This window comes from Pundamilia nyererei, unplaced genomic scaffold (genome assembly GCF_000239375.1).
Source record: "Pundamilia nyererei isolate P.nyererei 1_Seehausen unplaced genomic scaffold, PunNye1.0 scaffold00027, whole genome shotgun sequence".
Lineage (NCBI taxonomy): Eukaryota > Metazoa > Chordata > Actinopteri > Cichliformes > Cichlidae > Pundamilia > Pundamilia nyererei.
In genome coordinates, this window is record NW_005187428.1 from 1,026,908 (window position 1) to 1,051,905 (window position 24,998).

General features: G+C 41.1%; 1 protein-coding gene across 1 annotated transcript; it reads left to right on the plus strand.

Annotated features, from left to right (window-relative positions):
- Window positions 1-3,307: 3,307 nt before the first annotated feature.
- On the plus strand, window positions 3,308-24,998 carry alx4b (ALX homeobox 4b). The gene is made up of 4 exons (XM_005728049.1): window positions 3,308-4,011; window positions 13,899-14,212; window positions 21,011-21,139; window positions 21,465-24,998. The coding sequence occupies exons 1-4, from the start codon at window positions 3,669-3,671 to the stop codon at window positions 21,783-21,785; spliced, it is 1,107 nt and encodes a 368-aa protein (XP_005728106.1). The 5' UTR covers window positions 3,308-3,668; the 3' UTR covers window positions 21,786-24,998.

Sequence of the window (24,998 nt, forward strand, 5' to 3'; positions counted from 1 at the left end):
TTCCAAGTTTAAAGTTGGAAAAAGTCACACACACACACATGCACACACTGCTTCTCCTTTACTGAAAAACACAGAAAATTTACAGTAACTTCTGGACACAAGATGTTTCCTACTTGAAATGAAATTATATTTAGTCTGTGTGGAGAGTGATTAATTTACACACCAGTTCTCGTGTCAAAAAACAAATCTATCTTTCTCAGTCACAGAAAACAGTGTTCCTGCACTAATGCTGCAAGTTTTTAAGCACCAACATGTGAATGAAATAACAATAAGCAAAAACATTGAGGGGTAGAGAATTTCAATATAGCCAAAAGTACTGTGCTGTAGCAGGGGGTGAATGCTGGTACTCCATACAGCAATGTCATCCCTAAATTAGACTGTGTCACAAAGGCAGAGGGAGATTTGATCTGAAGCTGTGATGTGACAGGCTCGTCTGAGGAGTCTCAGCCGGTTTATGAATTTCCAACATTACTTTCTATAAGGCAACTGGACATCACAGGAAACTACGACACGCTATGACATGTATCTGCTAAATGAACCAGTGATCCATCTGCATGACAACATTAAAATCACAGTCATCATTCCAATAGTTTCATATATATATATTCCCAGCAAGCATAGAAACTCTCTGCGGGGTGTATATTTCCTGTCCCTCATGTCTATAGCTTTCCCACTTTCAAACAGAGCATGGCAACGCTGGGACTAAGTAATCTAACCTAAAGCCCTCTCTCCAGCCCATTACCGCTTCGCCACACCTCTCATACAAGAAACTGATAGCCGGAGGATTCTGCTGCTGATGCACACGAGGCCTGTGCCAACACAAACCCCAGAGGCAGAGAGCTGCTGCATCAGTGCAGAGCCCGGCCGCTCAGTGGTGAATACCTGGACATGGTTCCTGCTGGAAATTAAACAGGCAGGTCACCGTTAAGTGGAAACCTTTCACGGAGAATGCCATGCATTGGTGATGTATATCTGTGACAGCTGAGGCTTTAGCCTGTAGCAGTAGAATGGTTTGTATTATGGCTTGCATATACACTGTAGTAAAGGGAAACTCCGTTATTCCGGTTTGGAGAGCTGTGTGACAACCTTTAACTTCTTGTTCCTTAATTGTGACACGATTACCTTAAAAAAAATTGTATTTTCTTTTCTTGTTTTTGTGGGATCTTACTCTGAAAATAATAATAAAAAATATATAGAAATACAAATGCACAGCAAAACAACTCAAAGTCATACCACTTATATTGATTTCCTATAAATGAGGTATAATCATGCATGTAGAAATTCTCTCTTTTTTAAAATCCTGGACATACACCAGCTAAACACTCTCAAAACAAACCTCTTTATTTGCAAAGAAAAGCCTGGTAAAATTATAAAATGTGCTAACTTTAATACTCAAAAATCCAAATAACAGAAAAGGGTTTTTCAAAGGCAACAGGGACTTTCGGTTTTAGCGCATAAAAAATATCTAAAAATTATTTATCTCTCTTATCATTAGAAAACAGTGCGAAATGAATAATTACAGACTGCATTAAAAACCCGTATGTTTGTCTTGTCTTCTGTCTCACATACGATCATAATGTTGATAACGTAAACAAACACTGATCATTCTGTGGGAGCCAAGCTTTCTGCTGCTTGTTTATATTCGTGTGCTTCGTGCTCTCCTCGAGACACGAAGACATAAAACAGCTGAAATAAACTGCAGGGATCTGAAGTATAAAAGCCGAACAGGTTTAATCGCCCCTCACATTACCAGCCGCAACACAGGCTCAAAATAAAAAAGAAAAGAAAATGACTAAAGAAAAGTTGGGGTCGGTGTGGTGTGCAGCCAGAGTCATACTCATTATATCTGAAATGTCTCTTTGCGGGAGACTTTTACTAACAAAACAGTCAAAAGCCTCGTTAAGGAATATCTGCACAGCCGGAGAGATGCCGGCGGTGGACAGGACATCGCCGACAAACTGCACGTGCACCGGGCCTCAACCGGTCATTTGGCTCTTTTCTTATTTTACAAGTGAACACATTTAAAATGTGAACAAAGGGACCTCCTCAGAGAAAGAAACATAATGCATACTAAAAGATTACTGCTTCGGGCAAAAAAAGCAACAAAAACAAACCGCTAACAGCTTAAAAATAGAGCTAATTCGCTTATTGGTGTCTCTTTTTATTTTATATGTTTTAAGAAATTCAATCCTCCTGCTGGCTGAGTACACTGCATCATGTTGCTAAACAAGAGCCACAAATAAAAGTTATAAAATTAATTAAACCTGAAAGAAAGAAAGAGAAGAGGACTCGAGAATTTAGATTAATAAAAATAAACGCAGAAACAAATAATAATAATAATAATAATAATAATAATAATAATAATAATAATAATAATAATAATAATAATAATAATGTTTGGCCAAATATTAAGGGACTATTGCCGTATACTACCATGTCACCATGTGATATTAATGCGAATCAGACACGCTCGGTTGCGCCAGATTGTAAAAGATTTGGGATTTATTTTTCTCATTTTCGCTGTCTCTCAAACTCTTAGGCAATCTTGACAATATCCTAAAATTAAGGACGTGATTGGAGCCAGCTTAACCAATTTGACTACCGACAGACATAAAGGCCCATCTTGTTTCCTTAACCGCTTCATTCCAGCGTTTTATAGTCTAGAAAAGGCAAATTGCCGGCGCGGCTTCGTTGTACCAGATCTTTGCGCACGAAGCCAAGTAACCTATTTCAGCGAGCATGATGGGCTTAACGATTCATAATTAGGCCAATTCGATATTTACAAGTGCTCATTTTCAAATGGCAAAGCTGCGTAATGATGCTCTGATTCTCCTCCACTGTGAATGGACGTGTGCGCAGTAACGGACCCCCCCTGATAATGCGCTTCGTGCGGGCCTCCACAACATAAACACAAACAAAATATTTATGCAACACTGAAGTCTAACGACGACTGAATTTAGGAGCTGTTGCTGCTCGAATTTCCGGCTTGATCCATTTACACTTGTGCTGTTTTCTCTCTTTTCCCCACATATTTGGAACACAAATGTTTCCACAAATGTCATTTAATAAGCATCTGGCTTCCCCGGAAAGGAAGGGAAGAGTCCTTTAAAGGTTAATAAAAAGATATAATTTTTTTCTCTAAGTAGGAGGTTAAGGTCCTACGCCATGCAACAACGGGAATCAAAGCGGTCATATTCATCCCCTAATTGCATTAATGTCATGTGTTGTATCTCCCGCGTGTTTACAAAAAAAAACTGTCCCCCTTCTGAGCTTGACCTCCCATTTCTACTGGCTGCATAATAGCGGAGGTTGAAGCTCGGTGTGGGCCCTACTTCAGACGTGCGTCGAGCCTGAAGGTCGGAGTGCTGCGTGTGCGTGTGTCTGATCCACTGTAGGCTACTGAGGCGGCATCAGCTTGAGGAAGGCATTTCTCTTTACCCCGACAAACCTTCAGGGGGCTTTTAGCATTTGTTCAGTCTGCAGTCTCTGGAAAACATCTGATTCATTTTTTAACCAGTCCCAGATGCGCCAGTGTGAGAGTGTGTGTGCATGAGCGCGGCAGTGTGAGCCTGTCAGTGCGAGAGAAATTTGGGAGAATATCTACTGTCTGTAGAAGGGGAGGGAAACAAGAACCGTGTGGATTTTTTTAAAAATATATCTTTTTAGGTATGAACGCAGATACGTGCGTCTCATACTGCGATATGACATCGATGGATTCATATTATAGTACATCTACTGCGCAAAGTAGAGATCACCAAGCGAACCCTTTCAGGACTTTCCCAACCACTGAAACAAAATACAGTCCCACGTTCATTCCGGGTAAAGGGCAGGCTTACGGAGAGAAGTCCAGGAGTCCTTTCCAGCCGGACTGCCAGTCACTGGATGGCGCTGAGGAGGGCACCTTCAACAAATACCAGCTCTTCATGCAGCGACCGACCTGCAAAACTCCCCCGGAAGGCAGCAAGCTGCACCCGGACAGCACACACAACGGGACGCTCATCTCCTGCTATGGTGAGTGCGCACAAGACAAAGTGCGATTTCTGCAGGGAATATATGTGTTGGCCAGAAATTTAACGGAAATGCGAGGCAGGACCGGACATTTGCAAGCAATAAGTGCAATTTATAGTATTGTCTAACACACGGTGTGAAAATAAGCTGTCAAAGTAGAGCAGAGAGGAGGAGAAAGTGTGCGCATTAGTGTGCCATAAGTTCGTTTGTTGAACCCATCAGCCTGACTGGAGAAGCCGAGGTATGAAAAGAAAACACATTTTGAAAAACAGACCTATTTTCTTTGAGCATAACTGGTTCTGACTCAGGAACATAACCTTCACATTAAAGCCCTTAAATCCGGATAATTGCAGAAAAAGTAAATATTAGAAGTAGGCTGATTTTTTTTTTACAAGTCTAGTGAGATTAAAGGATTTTAGGTACTTGTACATCTGCAAGGTGAGTTATAATTAATGCATCAAACCTCTGGGTTTTATTTTGATTTAATGAGGCGCTTTGACCAAAGGCAGTTTGGTATTTTTGTGCCTTTAAATCGACTTTTTGTCCGTTTTTTGCGCACTGACGCTACAAAATAAAAGCACTAACGCAGAATTTTGTTTCCTGTGTCTGTCACTGCATCGCTGGACTGGCGAGCCCGCAGCACCGCTGTGACTATTCTCACTCAACTACAACTGCAGCATGTTATCGTCAACAATAAATTATCATGATCGCTGACAAATAAACTCAACTCGTGGAATATTGCTGTTAGTATTATTATTTGGGGCACTTTGAGACCTGTCTGCGTTACGCGGAACCCTCAGCCTTACAGCCTATGAAACATAAGGCCTAATTTTTGGAGAATTTTTTGGATGTGCAGGAAATGGGCCTATAATTTTCTTTCCAGCAAGTCCTGCTTATTCTGTGAGAGTAAACACAAAAGGGCAAATTCTTCTTTTTTCAGGTGTCTTTGTTAATATTAATTAATCCATTTGATGGAGGTTTATAAGCCAAAAGCAATGCTTAGTTTATGTCCCTTAATTGTCCGTGTAGTCAACTTCGTACCAAATGCATTTAAATAGCGTTTATAATGAAAGCTTTACAGTTTTGCGACAATCGACAATTCTGGAGCCACGCTTAAGGTCGGCAAAAGAAAAGGTTCTGCTTTTATTAAAATCAAAACAGACAACTTTATTAAGCCGATGAATCCGATTCAAATTATTCCGAGTAACAAAAGGTCAAAAGGGCAATAGGGTGAAAAAAGTAACAGACAGTAATCTTAAATATTTTTATGTCATATCTCTATAATATTCTACATCAAAAATCAGATTTTGGTGAACACTGAGGCAGACCGGTTGGCGTCAATTCCAGATGTTTACCACAGTGATATAGACGAAAACATCTGTTGGGATCACAGCTAAAACTAAGTGAATCGAGTCCTTTGCAGCAATCCATCCTAAATGCATCTAATGCAGTTCTCACTGAAGTTCAGAAAAGTTCCAAAATTTGAGATCTAAAAACTGCTCATTACACATAATGAATAAAAGTGCTTTGGTCTAATTCGCTCTGCGTGATCTGCGAGGAGGAGACCGGCAGTATACATTTTTGTATAACCACCATCACACAGCCACAAAGTGCAAAGTGTTCTTTTTTGTTCTGAGAAAAAAAAAATGGTGTCACTCTTCACTTTAGTCTGAACTGTCACCTTTTCTGCCTCCAACATTTTCAGCACCCCTGCACTGAACTAAATCGACTTGGCAAGTGCATTGACAGAATCATTTAAACACCATCATTAAATGCAACATTGCCTCCCTTGAGGAGAGCTGTGCAATGTTAATATTGAAAATGTTGCAGCCAGATGAAGGCATCGTGGCTCTGGGGAGGATACTTTGGGGACTTGCCAAAGCCTCAGGCGTCAACAGGGTTGTGCTGTTATGTGTGGTCCTCAATGGGAGATATATTGCTCAATACTGATGCTTTATCTCCATCATGATGACAAAACTGTCTTGTCCCCAAAGGGAATTTTGAATGTGGTAACTTCAGCTACGGCTCTAAAGCTGTTTATGGCAAATCTCTATGTCATTCTGAAGATTTTACATGAAATGGTTTTCATACATCAAAACACCCAAAAGAGAGGCAACCAGCTAGGCCATCTCTTTTAGATATGTATTAAAACTGCCATTTTTTAAATATACATAAAGTGCAAAGAACTGGAATTTTATATTATCGTGGAATGTATTTAATAACTGCTCCATAATATCCACATTTCTTCTTTTAAATTTACACCTTTGATTTAGGAGATCCAAAACCCCTGAAACACCTTTACATTCACATGATTTCAGTGCAGCTCAGTACAATTCATCTGAGGAAATTGTAAAGTTATAGAAATCTAAGAAATATTTTAAAATCCAATTTAAATATTAATCAAAATATTTCAAGCTTTTTTTTTTTAAATTTTACTTTATTAAAAAATAACATCCAGGTTCAGGTGGTGTGGATATACTCTTAAATCTTGTTTATTAATAATACAACGTTGTCTCATAAACCACGTGTGTAGAAAAAGCAGAAAACAACCCTGACTCAGCAAGCATGAATCAACATGCAGCCGTGCACAGTAGTGGCTCCGATCGGTGGGACTGTTCATTCTAAGCCTACGTTAATCAGGTAGACTGTCCTGCAGTGAAGACAGGGATGGAGCCGACTACCTGCTCACATGGCGATGAATGAAATAAAAATCCCTGGAGCTGATCGAGAGCTGAGGAATGCAGGTCAGCGCCGCAGGAGAGGGCCGCATTAATGCAAGGCAGATGTGCATTACTGGATCCTATAGTTATTATTCATACTCCCCAAACATCAGATCTCCGAAGCTACAGAGAGTCCCCAAGATGACAAAGTGGGACTGGTTTACATAACCCTGTCTCAACAATACCTTGTACAAATAAGCAAGGAGTCAGAAACAGACATGGAGATTGGGTAATGATTTGAGAGACTCGAGAGAAATGAGAGGGTTTCCAGGAAAGCGGCACATGTGTGGGAACGACTGTTTACGTGCACAGCACTTTATTGAACTCACAGTTTAATTTTAATTAATTTCAGTTTTTTGCCTTTGATAGGGGCTGCTCGCTTCAGAGAGGAGATCATATTGTTTCATGAACATAAAGCAATCATTAGAGTATTCTCACTCAGTATTTCTAAAATGAAAGTAAGGCTTAAAGGTGGCAATCAGAGAGACACTAGTATTGTGGTAATACTAGTACAACTCGGGCTAAAGGCTCATATCCTTTTCGCCTCTTCACAAAATAACCAAAGCAAATTATACACTCCGAAAGTACAACAATTGTCAATCTTTGTACTTTTAAACAACCCCTCCTCCTCCTCAGTGGGACATTGAGCATCCTGTGATATGTAAAACATTTTCTCAGCATATGAAAACCAAAACACAAGCTCAAAAAGTCCTGGCAGCTCTTTAAAAGCGTCCTGTCAAAATACAGTATTCTAAGTACGCATTAAAAGGCTTGGGGAAGTGATGTCACAGGATACACATGTGCTGATGACTAACACATTGTGTTGATTTTAGCAAAAACGCGAGCGCCAGAGTGACACCTGTGATCGTACCAGCATGCTTCTGCGAACCAGAATAAATTCGAATACGTAATGAGTGAATGCTTGGAAGCAGTGGCTCATATAAATGTGTGACTCGGGACGCAAAGGAGCAGCAACTGGCCCGCCATGAAAAGAAATATACATCCATATAGCTTTGGCAACCCGAGATCTTGTTCTGTGGGGTGTTGTTTTTCTCAATGTCACGTTCCTGCTTGTATCTGTTCCTGCACTCACTCTTTCTGCTGTGTTTTGCTGCTTTTTTGCTTAAACATTCAGTCATCCCTCTTGCAGGCGAAGGTAACACACATACCAAAAATAAAGCGACTGACTCGGGCCAGCTGGCACACACTGTGGGGCCTGTTGTGCTGAGTCTGGCTCTGTGGCTTCACCTTTACTACTTTCATCAGTTAAATCTGACTCTAATCTAACCTCTGCAGGGTTGTTGAACAATGCGAACATATGGCCGCGCAGGACTGTAGTGTGATCAAAAAGAGACATGGGAATGGCAAGAATTTGCTTGCCACTGTGATCTACTAGAAGAGAGGGATTTTGTAATGACCAACCTAATTGTAATGTTGCAGCATTGCCACATTACATTGCCAATAAATAACATTTGCCAAGAGTGGCAAATGTTATTTATCTTAACGCTTAATATGCAGTTTATATACAGTTCAAACACGTGAATGTTTTTCTCAAGATTCTCCACGTTTAAGAAAGACACTTGTGTTCTTCTTCCACTAGTTTCCCCTCAAACGACCTTAACCCCACAACTATTTTTTGCGCATTTTGATATGAGACAGTGAGCGACCCAGCCCAAGGTAATATGACAGCAGTGAGGTTTAACAGAAAGACTTTTTCTGTTTCCCAGGGAATCTGCATTCTTGCATGAGCCGCTGGCATCGATCTCTCCTCAGGAACATCTGGGAGCCTCCCTTCCACTGAGGAAACAACAGTCAACATCAGGTCTTAGAGCGCGGTGCAGAAAAAAAATAATCTGGGCCGAAGCGTGTCTGCGAGCCGACATTAACTGTAAATTAATAGTCACCTGTTGACAACCAAACCTGAAGGAATATTTGACTTTATTTGGTGGAGTGCTGCTGTCAGCTCCGAATGCTTTGAGAGAACATTTCAGAGCACTTTGTTTAAAAGCATTCCCTTCCCTATTTAGTGTTTGGTCATTAACCCTTCCCCAGGTTACTAATTTATAGTGTTTCTTTTATTTGGCTTCACTTGACCCTCCCTGTCCCGTTCCATAAAAACCGAGAGGGTGCCCTGTTGCTTTACAACCAGTTAAATTACACTTTGATGTTTTCTCTCTGTTTTCAGCAGTGATTAAATTGCTGACCCTAGTAAACATCTGACCTCGGCTAAATGAAGAGGTCTGCAGCTTGTCACAGAGAAACTGGCACATTGCGCAGATGGTGCGTTCACATATACGTTGCTGAATGCTCAAACTAGAACAACTGTCAAAAACACATTCCTGTGAATGCCAAAAAAATTCGGAGCCAGCGCAGTGGAATCTTGGCTCCCAAAAGAAAGCAGTGTGTGATGGCTGTGTTCTCCGGAGCAGCGTGCAGAAGAGACAGCTCAGCATGCGGGAAAACTGAAAGATGCTTGTGGGAAAGGATTCTGTGTGGTTAGCGTGACAGAGAGAAAAGGGATGAGTTTGGCATACTAGACAGACAAAAGATGTTGATTATTGCAGATTCCAGTGTAAAATATGGTGGTAAAAGACTGGGTTAAGCTCAGAGACTTAAAGGGAGAGTTCAGCGTGGGAAAATCCCTGATTAAGTCTCTTCTTGGATCTGATGGATGAGACAGTTATTAACACTTATAGGGATGTATGCTGTAGCCAGTTAACTAACTGTAGACTAGTAACTAGTTAAGCCCAAAAAACATCTATAAATAGATTTCAGGAAGAGCAAAATACAGCCAGGTGATCAAAACTGACTCGTAACAGTCTCAATTTCTCCTGCAAAATCGCCAAAGAACAACGAAAGAACAACAAACAAAGTTAAGGAATCTTGAGGCAAATGATTGCAAATAGTCAATACTGCTTTATGGCATTTCCAGTGCAATATACTGCAGTATAACAACATCAAATCCCAACCTAAATGAATGGAGAGAGACTCATAACCGCAGTTTAAACAGTGTAAGGGGCATAAAAACACACCACTCAGATCTGATGAAATCTGTTTAGATGAGTGACTTTGCCTCAAAAAAATGTTCCCCTTTAACGTTATACCTCCACCACGCTTGAGCAAAGTTTTACCACATTATGGATGAATTTACAACCCAGTCCTGAGTGCTGACACAATCACTGTCACTGGGTTATCCCATCAGAGTGCTGAAAATGGGATATGAGACACAACATGCCACCACACAACTGAAAGGGTCATGAAAGTTAAATGTGTGTGTGCATCAGTGCAATAAAACTGGATTGAATTATATGTTTCTGGGTTCAGCTGATATAAAGCACGTAGCTCAGGATGGCTCTTTGGATGCAAGGGCAGGACAAAGCCCCTCTTTGGTAGTATCTTTGGCAAATTCCCCTATATATTTCTATTCAGGATTCTTTGATTGTCATACCCTACAATGTTTCTGTTAAAGGCCATGTTTTTTGGATCTATGCACAAAGAACTGAAAATGACAAAGTTTTTACCAGACACAGTCCTGTGACAAATTAAGTTCACCCTTACTGCTTCCATGGGACTTAAGAGGGTAAGTAGGAGCCAGGCACTGCTAATCAAATGTATTTGAATAATTGATCATTAGCAAATGTGAGCACCTCTCTAAAAGTAGAAGTTTTAGCACTTTGCTGGTTTGGAGCATTCAGATGTGTGTTAACACAATGTTATCATTACTGTCCCAGAAAATCCACTCCAAGGTCAGAGACAAGAGCGACATTTCAAACTCTACAGTCCTCACTTAGCATGTTAGATATTAAAGTTCAAGGCAGTACAATTAGAAAAAGACAGAACAAGTATGGCTTGTTTGGAAAGTTACTCTTCTCTCTAAAAGAAAAAGAAAAAAAATGGCAGTACGGCTTAGGTTTGCACAGTTGTATCTAAACAAACCACGAGAACTTAGTGACCTTTAAGCAGAGGAGGCCAAAGTGGAGATGTCTGGCTATAATGCACAGTGCCACGTTTGGTGAAAAGAAAATGCAGCAGATCCACACAAACACCTCATACCAATTGTCAAGCATGGTGGTGGGGGGTTGATGATTTGGGCTTGTTTGGCAGCTACAGGACCTGGGCACCTAGGATCACTGAGTCGACCAGTGAACTCCTTTGTATACAAAAGTATTCTAGAGTCAAATGTGAGACCATCTGTCCAAAAGCTATAAGTTGGGCAAAACTGGGGTATGCAAACAGACAATGATCCTAAGCACAGCAGCAGATCTAAAGCAAAATGAGTGAAAAAGAAAAGAATAAAGGTGTTACAATGGCCCAGTATAAGCCCGACCTCAACGTAATTGAAATGCTCCAGAAACCAAAGAGACCTTAAGTTCTTGCTACAAACCTCAAGGCCAGCAAACCTCAGTAAAATGAAGCAACCTTATAAAGAAGAGTGGGCCAAGATTCCTCCACAATGATGTGAGACATTTGGTAAAGTCATACAGAACATAATTATTTAAAGTTATTGCAGGTGAAGGTGGTTCTATAAGCTACTGAATCATGGGGTGTACTTAGTTTTCCTCTTTTACATGACTATATGTTATATATATGTTACTTCCTGGTGGAATTTTTTAGTGACAGGCAAGCAATTTACCTCATCTTTCCAGTCCTTATGTCTTTAGCAGGCTGCTCACGGTAGCCTCACATTTAGTTACGGTTATGGGATTGGCATTGATCAGTGGATCCAATGTCTGGATAAGAAAAGAAATATGTGTATTTAACAAAATGTTAAATCATTTTTTTAATTGCACTGACAAATTGGAGTACCTCCCACACTCCATCCTACCCTTTTCCCATCTCCTCATCTGTGTGCAGCTGCAGTCTCACAGGATATGTGCCCCTTGCTCAGGGGCATAACTGGATTTTCTCTCACAGATGCAAATGCCAGACAGGAACCTGGAGTTGACCTGTCTTACTTTACTAACACTAGAGCCATGCTCCTGCCCAGAGGCAGAATAAAATGACTGTACGTAGCTCGAGGATACGAGGCCAGCTCAGGGGTTGGTGATGTCAGAATATCTGCCTGCATGGAGACTGTAAAAAGATCTGACAGGTAGGCCACTGCTGTATGAGGACATGAACTCCAGTTGGGCAACGCTGTGTTGTTCCATTAGTGTTTCAGCCCATGTAGGTCTGAGCCAGAAAGCAGGGAAGGGCTGCAGCAGTTCTGAGGGGATGACTATTGACATCTCATTGTGGGACACACAAGCCCAAAGCGTACTAATCCATGAAAACAAACATGCTTGTTGCAGACAACCACCGCCTAACTTCATCACCCTAAAACTATTCAGTCATCTTGTTAACCACTAAAAAACAAGACTCTGACTCACTGTGTGTCAAAAGGTGTCAACTCTTTCAGTGAGGTAACTTTCTAAGAATGACACACAGCGATTACTGACGTTACTCAGAAGAAAAATGCAACGTAACAAAAGCAAATGCATGCATACAAGCCCATAACTTTCAATCATTTGGCACTTCCTAACTCTGAGAAAAATTCTGTTGGATTAAAGTAATGGTGGTGTTGCACAACACTCACAAGTCTGTTTATATGGAGGAGACCATTATGCGCTGGTTTCAGACCAATACAGTTAGGACAGGGCACTCTCCATGCCCATTTGCAGGAAAGGCAAACAGAGGCTGACCGAGCACACTGTTCTCACTGGCCTGCAACCAGAGCCCTTCTGCTTATTTATTCACACGGCTGTTTGTTTATTGAAGGAGAAGGGACAGCTTTCTTCATCTCTTAAAAGGAAACAAAAAGCCAGCATGTGCTGACAGGAACAGAGCAAGGTCTGTAACAAAATGGATGCACTGAAAATTGAAGGTGACAAACACAATGTTGTTTACATCTCAGGGGGAAGGCCGTGGGGTAAGCGTGGTTGCCCCCATACACAAGGCCCGCCATACACACGGCCCGAGACGCACAGGATTTTGTGTGGCTCGGATTTCAGGTGGCGTGATTGAGAGATGTGAGGGGAGAAGGGCTCGAGGGTTGTGTCGCAGGTCACACCAATGCGTCGTGACATATCTTTCAAACTTTCTTTCCTGCTGCACACAGACGAGGCCTTTGAACCTTAAAATAAAACATCACAGAGATGATGTGTGCTTAAAGTAAATGTCATTTGGCGGGGATGCTGTAGTGTGACGATGAGCAGACACTCTTGGTGGCTTGAATGTGATCATTCAGCCACATTTTAAAGACACGTTGCTCTAATGAATGTTCTAACTGTAAACGTGGGACTATTACTGAGAACACATGGCGGTTTTTATTCATCTGTAAGATGGTCAGAAAGATAACACTCTGTTTATTATTACACAAATGAACTGATTTCACAGTAAAGCCACACTTTAGTCAATTTTGAGAATGTTTTCTAAGTTGTTAACACCTTATAATACGAACAGCGACAAAGGGTGTAATTGATATTTAATCAAATGGAATTTCAGCACATTTCATTTAAACTTACAAGGTAATTATATTTACATACAAATACTTAAAGGTTGGTACTCTAGAAAAAAAGGGGGTAACAAGTTAGGTTTTTACAGGAAAAAAGAAATAATTATACTGTCAGTAAATTTAAGTCGTGTGTGAGTAATTTTAAGTACTACGTAAATATCGTTGCACTTTTTGGGTTGCATTATGGAGTTACTTAATCTCGTCTTTTTATATCTTTATATTTCTACATTGTTATTTGAAAGTCCTAATGATGGTGAGCATCATGGTTCATAATTTTGTATTATTTAATTGTCCTTCTCTTGTAATTAAAAGGCAAGGTACCTACCTTTAAGTATTTATATATAAATATAATGACACTGTAGTTTAAATAAAAATACACTGAGATTCCATTTAATTACAGGGGAATTACACCTTTAGTTGTGGGTATAGTTATAAAGTATTACCTTCATCTTTTAATGCTTCACCCAAACGCTTGTATTTTCACATTTTAAATTCCACATTAAAGTTTTGAGCAGTAACAGGAAGCCACAGAAGGAGTACTTGAGCGATTTAGTGCTTGAGAGCATTTTGAACTAAAAAAGAACGTATAAACTTTGTGTGGTGCCCCTTTAAAAGAACAAACTGTTAAAAATAAACGTTTTGACCTCTTCTTTACTTTTCTTATCTCCAAAATACAGGAAAGGACAGCAGCAGCCTGACAGAGTCTGAGTTGCCCCAGAGCGTCGACCCTCCTGGGATGGAAAGCAGCTACCTGAACCTAAAGGACACTGGAGTGAAGGGGCAGAGCGAGCGCCCGGGGTCGGACCTTTCTAGCCCACTGGAAAAAAGCGAGGCCGAGAGCAACAAAGGCAAGAAGAGGCGCAATCGCACTACGTTCACCAGCTACCAGCTGGAGGAGCTGGAGAAGGTTTTCCAGAAGACACACTACCCTGATGTATATGCCCGTGAGCAGCTGGCACTCAGGACAGACCTGACAGAGGCCCGTGTACAGGTGAGGATGAAGTCAAAACAGAGGGTTACGCTTGAAAAGCACCTTTCTGCATTGACATAAGCTAAGAAGTCCTTTATTTATAAGAGAAAATGAATCTCTGTCATCTAATCAAAATATCACCAGATTTTATTTATGTCATCGAAACAAATTACTGTAATACACAATTAATCTACTTTATGACATATCCCCGTGTTGTTGTTGTTCCTATATCAATCACAAAAATGTTGATCCAGGATCAAGATTGCAACTGACCAAAACTATCACTAGCAACTTGATAATATATTTATTATATTGTATACATTAATTAATAAAAACAGTTGTAATGCTTGTCCCAGAAGAGACTTTTATATGAACAAAATCATTTCTTTTCGTTTTCCTCGACAGTCCAAAGCAACATCACAACAGTGTGATTGGTCAGTTGCACTTGTGGACAAACATAATTATGATGATGTAAGAACAACACCAGCATAGAGATGTCAGACAGACTGGGTCACATGCATACCCCCCCCCCCCCACTCAGAGTCATGGTTCAGGGAAAAACAAACAAACAAACATTAGGTGTTTTGATTCTATTGGCACTGTAATAAAACATATGGTTTAGGAATGAGCATGATCGTGTTAAAGACAATGTTGCATTGCGAGTGGGAAATTAACAACTGTCTGTCCACTGGAGAACTTTGAGACTTTAATACAAACATGTGTCATTTCCGTGCACTTGCTGAAGCAGCTGATGGTGTCCTTCTGTCTTGTTAAGACAGTTTCCATGAGTACAGTTGTTTGCACGCTGATAATCATTGGGGGAACTGACAGGGAAGGCTGAGAGTTACAAAGACTGTTCCTAGCATTAGACAGCAAAGCCTATTGTTCTCCATCTGTCTTTGTGCCTGCCAGTTTTAGATCAGAGTGGGATGGAGGAGACTTAGGGAATACGCTGATCTTAGCACTTACACGGTGTAGACTCTGGAAAGGGTCAGAGGCCAAGGGTTTCTCCCCACACCGCCATGTTTAAACTACTTCGCTGCACAGCTCTGGAGGCAACGAGGGAAAACACATGGAACACCATCAAAGCTATTTTGGCATGGATATAAAAAACACTTTGAGATGCCAGTTTCAATTTCCACACATAGTCCAAGACATAGTCAGGGACAGAGAACCGGGCCTGGTCCTTGTGGTGGTACAGTAAAATAAGTACATTCATGTTGCATTCACACAGACCCAACTATGCCCCAGATGAATATAATTAACGTCTTCATCTGACAGGCACACTGCAGACTCTGTTGAGTCACTGTGAGGTTTGACCCATACTTCTAAAATCAAACCCTAAATATGCACGCAATCAAGACTAAACCCCACAATTTCAACTGAAGGTACATTGAGACAAAGTCCAGGGATATCCAATTGTTGAATACCAAGGGGCACTCGATGCTCGGAAAGCTATCGAGAATCCTTTTCATCTGCAAAACAACAGCAATTGAAATCCAGAATACAGATGTTTTCTGCCAAATTGCTAGTGTCAAGGTCCTACGGTTTCATCCTCAGTTTTGATGTTGAATGTCTTCATAAAATCAGGCTGCAGCTTTCCAATAACACAATCTGTGACTTTTGGTGCCATTACTTTCTTTAGAAGCAATTAGCTCAGAGCCTCGTGACTTGAACTTCACCATACGGCCTACTTTTTATTGAGGAGGAGGAGGCTGTACGTGATTGACTGCTGAGGCAGTCTATCAATTGCAGTGGTCCTAGATGACAGAGATGAGGTGAGACGGCTGGACTTCAAAGCTGCTTTTGGAGTTGTGGACTCTGCCCTCCCTTTCTCCCTCTTCCTTTCTCTCTGCCTGCTGGCTCTGGAGCATAAATAAAGCTCTTTAATGGCTCTGTAAGCTGCATTTCGCTGTCAGCGTCTTTAGCAATTACTGTATCACCGCCAAGCTATTTGAGCTCCAAGACCACTGAGCCACCTTCCTTGCAGATGTCTGCTAAAATAAAATAAACAGGAGTCGTGAGTGTGTGTAGTTGGTAAATAGCATCATTTTGGGTTTTATATATTATTAACCACTGGTGTTCATCATGACAAACAATTAAGACAATTTATGTTAATTGGAAAACTGCTTGCACAAAGACAGCAGTGACCTTCACTTTCTCAAGAACTGCATGAATTTATAAGTCAGGGACTATGAGAGATGGAGCAGCAAGGGACACATCTGACTCCACAATGTTCCCCGAATTATCTCTCTGCCAAACTATTTGGCAGGGGTCTTGTTCCTACTGCCGTTCAAAGGAAAAGCTACGTAGAGCAAACTCTCTGTGAAACATTACACACTCAGAAACCAAGACAAGGGAAATATATGTGCTCAGAAACTGTTTATGAAAAAGCTTCCAGTAAGTGCTTGAGAGGGTCCAGGTTAAAATACTGCATTTTTTGGAGAGCAACTTTGAAATGTGAATATAACATGGTATGCAAATGTGTGTGATTCTGTGTGTATGTGTGTGCACGCCTGGTCCACTGCTCTTGTCTGCACGCCTCTCAAAGGTCAGAGGGGTTAGCTGCGGAAAGCCGAGGGCTTAGGCATCAGGAAATTAAACATGAAATGAAAACAAGCTCCAGTTTGAACATTCTCCCATCTCACTTTCCAATATCCCCACTTCCCCTCACTGACTTAAAACGGAGGGAGGAGAGAGACATGGAGAGAGGGGTCGGAGTTGGGGGCGGGGTGGCGAGGGACAGAAGAGCCTGAGCTTCAACACAGGAGTGGGAGTACAATAACGGCGCTGGGTGACTGACAGCAGAGCTTTGAAATATGCGATTTTTTAAATATTTTTGATAACAATCTAAGACCAGAATCAAGAAGGTCATTCATCAGGCTCTGTTGCTATTCTGACAACATTTCCTCAAAGAGTTTTATAAATATTTAAATGAAATGTGACTATTTTCATAATACAGGTAACCAAAAATTAAGGCTAGTTTACAAAGACGGAGGGAAGGGCAGTACGACTCTGATGGTTGATCCAGCAGATGCTCTTGTCCTGCATGTATCTAAATATTATAAAAATCCAGGAAGTCTAGCTACATATCATGTGGTGCCAGCACAGTATGAAAACTGAATGAGGCATCTCTATTTGTCAAAATCACAATTAAAATTAAAAACTTAGGTTTGCTGAGAAAGAAACACGTATTTTTCGTGCAGGGCCCTGAAAAATTCTTGAAGAGTCTGAAATGGCTTTAGAATATAAGTAAGTTTACATTGTGATTAACTGTTTACAATGTACCTGGCTTGTACCAATCACTGTTGTATCAATAGACTGTTACATTTACTATAAAACTAAATGAGGGTACCGTGGACATCATAAAGACCTTGTGGTTTACCTGTGGCGAGTTAGTAAATGGACAAACTTATACACCATCTTTCAAACTTTGCCAGAATTGCATATATCTGGAGGAAAATTGAGTCCTTGAGCTGGTAATACATTAATCACATTAGTAACATATCTTTGTAGAACTGAGGCTGTAATGAAACTTAATGTTGCTGTTTTCATGTTAGGGCTTATATTTGGAAACTTGTGATATTATGAGCTTGTGCAACCAAAGAGCCACCAAAGGAAAGGCATGACAAATCTTAAACAATAATAGATCCCAAATCCTCAGGAGGAGTATAAAATAGACCCACAAACCTACTTCCAAACATATGATATAATTCAAAGGGCTCCAACCCCTCACCTTGACATTGGGGTTCAGTCACAACCTCACATATCAGCTTACCACTCAGTAAGGGTGAGCTGTTCTCTAATCTCACCAGCTGACCCAAAGAATGTCGGAGTCAGACGAGACTTCTTTACGTCAGTTTCTTGCAAAAATACAGACATATGGATATGTTATTCACTTTGACTTTGCTAGGAGGTCAATGCATCTAAAAAAAATGAGACGATGAGTTTGCAGGTTAGGGTGCTTACAGGTGGTCTTATCTCATATGTTTAAAGTCAACTCTTTACTATAAGAAATTCAGCATTTTGCAAATATGCATTTGTACGACAGTGCTCAATTCTGCCACCAAATTTTATTGTTGACTGAGAGAAATGGCCAGAGACAAGAGTGCGGATTTGAAGGGGATGACTGAAGGGAAATTGCATGTCAGGGACTGTGAAAACCACAAGCTGATTGGGCTGGGAATCAGCCCAACAATCCAAGTCCTAACCCCTGTGTCAAACCGAGGCTGCCCTCTCTTTTCTCTTTGAAGAAGTTTCCCCCTTCTCTCCAGGGAGGATAAGATTCAAACAACCAACAAATAGATACAGATAAACATGTGGAGACTCCCAGTAACCCCCTCTGCTTTTTCTATTCTCTTGCAAGGAGATGTGAGAAAATTCTACAGAAAAAAAGTTTAACGAAAGATGCAGTTGCTGTGATAATCTGTATGGTTTAATCTGTATCTGTTGACTATTTTGAAACATACAGTACTGTATAAAAGTCTTGGACTACCCTTTATTTCCTTATATTTTGCTTCCAAGGCGCCAGACTTTCTCAGAAGTTTTTAAAATGGTCTAAGGTTTTGTTTGGACATTGGCTCTTTTTTTTCTCTCATTTTCAGTCCAATCTTTCTAACTGACCATTTTTAGATGAATGTTTTTTCTTGTTTGTTAACCCAGCTAACAGTGACTTATGTATCACTCAAATATAAAAAAAAGCATCTAACTCAAGGGATAGGGACTCAAGGGAACTCAAGGGAACCAGTGTTGTATGTAAAACGCATCTTAGTAAAGAATCACTTTTAAATTGTATCTTTAGGCACTTTTTTACTAGCCAACTGTTACAAAAGCGCATCATTTGTTCATATTTATTTTATTGAATCTACAAAAAATGCCAAAGATAACACACCATGGCAGAAGAAGTGGCAAGTCTATCAAAAGGTCAGGTCCTTAAAAAATAGGGGGGGAAATCCAGCAAATACCTGACACAGGACATGTGAGATCCGTCCATCTACTGTTTTACTGGAACCACATCAGAAATTGCCTGAGTGGAGGGGTGGCTGTCAAGAAGTCATTCTGAAGGTAGAGAAACAGGGAGAAAAGGCAGAGGTATGCCACATTACACAAGAACTGGACTGAAAATCAGTGACAACAGCTCTTCTGGAGTGATGAAGGTAGATTTTATATTTCTGGTTGTCGATATGTACGGAGAAAGTGAAGAGAGAGGTAGTGCAGTGAGCGTCTACAGCCTCCTGTACAATACAATGGAGGCTCTGTCATGGCTTGGAGCTGCATTTCAGCCCATGGTGTCAAGGACCCAGTGAGATTTTGATGCAATATCGTCTGGAAAGCATCTCATTGGCAGCAGCTTCAACATCACAATGATCACAAACATACTGACAATGCAGTAAAAGTATACCTGGATAGAAAAAAAATACACTGTAGAACACTACTGCTTATGTAATGGCTTCCCCAGAGCCCAGACCTCAAAATCTTCACAGAGAATAGAACAAAAGACCGCTAACACCCAAAAAAGACCTTTAAATGTCCTTCGAGAAGCCTGAAGAACTATTCCCACAGACCGCTTAAAGAAACTACACGCAAGTTTGCCTGAGAGAGTTCAGGTTGTGTTGAAGAATAAATGTGTTCATGCCTATGCCAAATAAAACAGTACTTTTGCAAAGTACTGTTTTATTTGCTAATCATCTTCTTTTCATTTTAGTTCCCAAAACAATAGGACACACAACTGGGCTACATAAAACAGAATAGTACTAAGTTTGCAACTGAATATTATTTTCATTGTTTGTTATTAGAACAAATGAATTCTTCATTTATTAAAACATTAATTATTTTACCAGGTAGTTGTATGTGTGTAATCAATATCTAGTATCTATTTTTCCTTATTTTTATCCACACTCATCAATATCGTGTAACCTTAGATAAGGAAGAAACCTTTGGAAGAGCAAAAGTGATGAGATTTGTCTTCCAGTATGTAGAACATCATGAATTTCTACAGTGTATTAGGCATCACATCAATTAACACTAAGATTTTAGGGGGGAAATGTTCTTGGGGAGTTCTTTTAGGCTTCAGCCTTTATAGCCATCTTCTACTTTGCAGTCATGGAGAAGTGGACTAAGCAGCCTGCACTTGGTCTGTCAGCAGGTTCCCGAAAGCTCAACCCTCTGAGAAGTAGCAAGTCTACAAATCTGAAGAGCAGTAGTCATTTCATGTGCTACAAACAATGCTCAGTAAAGCTAAAGATGAATATACACACATACATATACTCTATGCTCATATATACAGTATATATGTCCTGGTCAAAAGTTCAACATTTGTTCCATGGATTATACAGAGGATTCCCCACTGGATCCCACTGTGCTGACATGTGGGAGAGAGCACACCTTTCTCAGAGTGATTTATGCACGGCTACAGGCCCAGATGTGGATCTGTCGACGCGGGCAGCCTGAAGGGAGGCAGACGTCTGTGTATCAAAGGGAGGAGCTGAAACATGCAGCACCAGGGGAGACTCACCATTTTCACATCAATAGCTCAGTGTGGACGGCACTTTAAAGACACGTCAAGTCTTAAAATCGGGTCTCGGACTTTCATGTGCGGGAGAATTTATTTGCTTCACTGTCCTCATTTTATGTGGTCTTTTACTTTGTCTTTCTTAGCAAGAAGATGGCCCAGTTTTCTGTGGGAACAACTAAAGCACTCTGTGTACTTTTTAGGAGCTTTAATGGCCTCGTTTAAGAAGGATATTCACATTTCTGTTTGATAGTGTTTGGTCTCTATTTGGTTAGAGGTATTTTCCTGATAGTCTGTTTTCTTCGCAGGTGTGGTTCCAGAACCGCAGAGCCAAGTGGAGGAAGAGAGAGCGTTTTGGCCAGATGCAACAGGTCCGCACGCACTTCTCCACAGCTTACGAGCTGCCGTTGCTCACTCGACCTGAGAACTATGCACAGGTAAATGTTCAGTCCTCAGTGGTGTGCACATTACAGATACACCTGATGGCAGATATCAGAATTGCAGTTAGGAAGTGTGAAATTTGCTCTCTCTTAACGTTTCTTCGGTCTAAGTGTTAAATTTGAGGGCTTCTACTATTAACAGCAGCTGATGTGGCAAAAAAATCAAATCAAATCAAAAAGAATTCTGTGCAGGTGACTATTCCCTCGGGATGAATAAAGTATTCTGATTCTGATTCTGATTACTATGGCGGGACTAATATTTTTCATGTGTTCATTTGAAACAACAGTTATTATGAAAATATCTCCCCCTTTTCTTCTCCAGATCCAGAACCCTTCATGGATAGGGAGCAGCAGCGGGGCATCTCCGGTGCCCGGTTGTGTCGTGCCTTGTGACTCTATGCCCTCCTGCATGCCCCCTCACCCTCACGGTCCTGGAGGCGTCTCTGACTTCCTGGGCGTACCAAGTCCAGGAAGCAGCCACATGGGACAGACTCATATGGGCAGTCTGTTTGGGGGCGCTGGGATCGGTGGGGGAATCAATGGCTATGATCTCAATGTTGATCCAGATCGAAAGTCCTCCAGCATAGCTGCGCTGCGTATGAAGGCCAAGGAACACAGTGCAGCCATCTCCTGGGCTACATGATGTTCCAGCCCGATCCCAACCTGCCCCCATAAGGCCCCTGCCCTGGAGCAGCCGTCAGCAAGCACTATGGGGGGAGGAGGCGAGCACTAATGATAACACAGGTCAAATGAACAGGGAGAGACTGTGGAGATAACAGAGGCCACCGCAGCTGCCGATGCAACCAAGACAACTGTGTCTATGATAATCAGCAGATGCTGAAAGTGAGAGACAAGCAGAGGTGTGACTTAGATGAGAATATCACCTAGATGTTCATTCTTGATTCCTTGATCTCTCAGGTCTCATGCAACTATGGTGTTTACACCCCAATAAACCGTTTAACATGACGTTGTTTTCAGTAAAATTCAGCAAACCCAAACCTGGTTTTATTAATGTCCTCATAGCCTTATAGTCTATAATGCCAAGTACGGTATCGTCATTTAAAGAGCAGATCTTGATTCACATCATTTGCCTTCTTCATCCTATCTTTTATACCGACCATCCCACCACACACCATTCTGTTCCACTGCATAAACCAGTTCATTTCTGTACATTTCACTAGTATGTTGTTGGGAGTTTATTTCCCTGCAGAGAAGGGCAGAGTAAGTGAACAGAGTCTAACTGAGCGAGAGCAGACATGGCCTGCCAATTGAGTCTGGGTGGAGGGCAGGGCTTGGATTGGCAGCAATTTCAAATGAAGTTGTCATTTCCCTCCCAGGGTTCCCTCCACAGGTTCAACTAATAGGCTCAGGCTTCAGGTTACAGGAAATGGTGTCTCCATTGGCACAGGAATGCACAGCAGCAACCTTCAACACCAGCTTACCACGCCAGCTCTAATCAGCAACCAGCAGGAATAGACACAGTTAATTAGCATCAAAGTGAGCCTTTCTGCCCTGTGAAAGCTGCAGTACATCACAGTCTACACGGTGAGGACATACGGCACACACACAGAAGTGATCGCTTCATCACTAGACGCGGGTTCAGCAGGGATGAAGGTTCGATTCATAGCTTGGTAACAGAATCTTATACATGCCAGAGACTGCAGGCCAAATCAGTGGGCCTAATCGTCCCGAAGAGCATTCGGTAATGTTTGGTCAATGTGATGACATTAGAGCTGGACTACAGGAATGTGGTGAGCATGTCCAGTGATTGTAGGGGTATCTGTGTGTGTGTTACCCCGCCGGAATAAGCTTGTCACCAGAGCTGGGCTCCAGGCCGAGGCTAGAGACAGGCTTCATTAGCTTTTTGGCTGATCTCTCTATGACGCATGCTGGGCTACATATCGGTTTTCTTTTCTCCTGCGTGGATGATGGCAAGAAACCCAGTGTGACGTCTTAAAATGTCTCGCTGCCCAAAACCCAAAGATATTCAGTTTATTGTAACATAAGATAAAGTTAAACATCAATTCAACAGTTTGTTTGGTGCTTTTGCTTGACAAATGACTTCATTGATCAAGTGTATATGATTATAGTGGTTGAGTTACTGTGACCCACTGCTGCAGTCACATCTGAGATTTCAGCAATATAAAAAAACCCTCTTTTAATGGTGATACTTGTCTATTCAACTACTAAATGTTGCGTCAGCATCTCAAACCAAAACAAAAGGGCCCGCTGGCCACTGCTCCCCTCCCTCATTTCATATTTCAGTTACAGTTAGGAAGGTATTTTACATGACAGCCAAAAACACCAAAATCCAGTCATGATAATTGGCTGACGTCTGCATTGTGAAACTTATTGCATGGTAGCCATGTGCTTTAAGTCAGCTGATCATGAGCCCACCGTGGTGGTGATGAAAGTTTGTGTTGCCATTCTCCTTTTCCGTTCTGCTGCGGCTGAGGTGGTAGAATAATTTGACAATGAAGTGGAGGGTTAGCAGTTTGATTCTCCTCTCTGGGCAAGACAGCAAACCCAGTTTAATCTCAGTGACAGGCCCACACCTTGCATGGCTCTGTCCTCTTAGTGGTTGCTTACTGGTCTTAATCTTCAAGGTTTAGTTTCCTGGACTTGGAATAATTCTAGTCCTGGACTAAAACGTTTTTCAGCGGGGATCCTTATCAACGTTTTCTTTTAGTCTTGAGCTAGGCTTAATACAAGCCTAGGACTGATACAAGCAAACGTGCTACATAAGAACTGTCCATTTACTACTCCTCTGCTCTCTGTCTCACTGTGTGTACAGTGCGATGGAAACAAGCACAAGCAAAAGAGAGCAAAACAACAGGATTCAGATAATCTGAAATGATGTGACTGCACAGAAAAAGATGGATAAAATACTTATTTGCTTCTTGGGACAAATGCTGATTGCTCAGCCTCTACATTGTCTTTTCATTTTTAGTGTCATTCTGGTCTCTTTATGAAGACGTCCCAAAGAGAGGGACTCACATGCACTAGCATGTACAACCATGTTTTCCGTTCAGAACATCAAAAATGTTAACGTTTACCTTTGTGTGTGCAAGGAAAGACCATTTAAGGAGGACCAGATGATGATGTCTGTATTCTCTTTATATATTCCCTGCAGAGGGTACTCAAACCTCAGCAAAGTAAAAGACAAGGACCTCTAAGATTAGAAATGTGTGGCTCAATCCTTACTTTGTCAAGTTGACCTTGCGTTGCCGGTACTCCCTCAGTGCTCCACTCCTCTGCAGCTCCGTCCGTGTTGATACTACTGAAATAAAGCAATTGAAATCCATGGTTGTAATGTCATATTGTGTGAATATGAACAATATAAATAATATTGTTCATTTGCTTGTACATTTGTTTTGCTTATTTGTCAAATAATGGACCACAAGAGATAAGCCAATGAAGTATTACCTTAATATTGCCGAGAAATGTAAAATTATGTTCTTTGTTATTTTGAAAAGTAGCCATGGAAGAAAGGCTGAAAACTTGTTCACATTTTTTTTATGGCTTTAAGCGTTTTTTTGTATATTAATCAAATATTTCCATGTATGATTGTGCCAGTGCAATAAGTTATTGCACTTAGATTGTCCGAGTTTTTTTTTAATCATTATTTTTGCCTATTCCACTGGGACGCTTCCTTTAATAAAGCCAGAGACTACGTGGTTTTGGTTTTGTCCCAGGAGAAACTAAGAAAAACTAAAAAAAGAGAAAAAAAAACGAAGCCCGTCCATATTTAGCGCTGCTCATGTGCTGTATTTTTGTACAGAAGTAACTCGCTGTGTTTGTTAATGATGGTTTCTAAATGATTTTGAAATAAATTGATCTCCAGTGGCAGAATGAG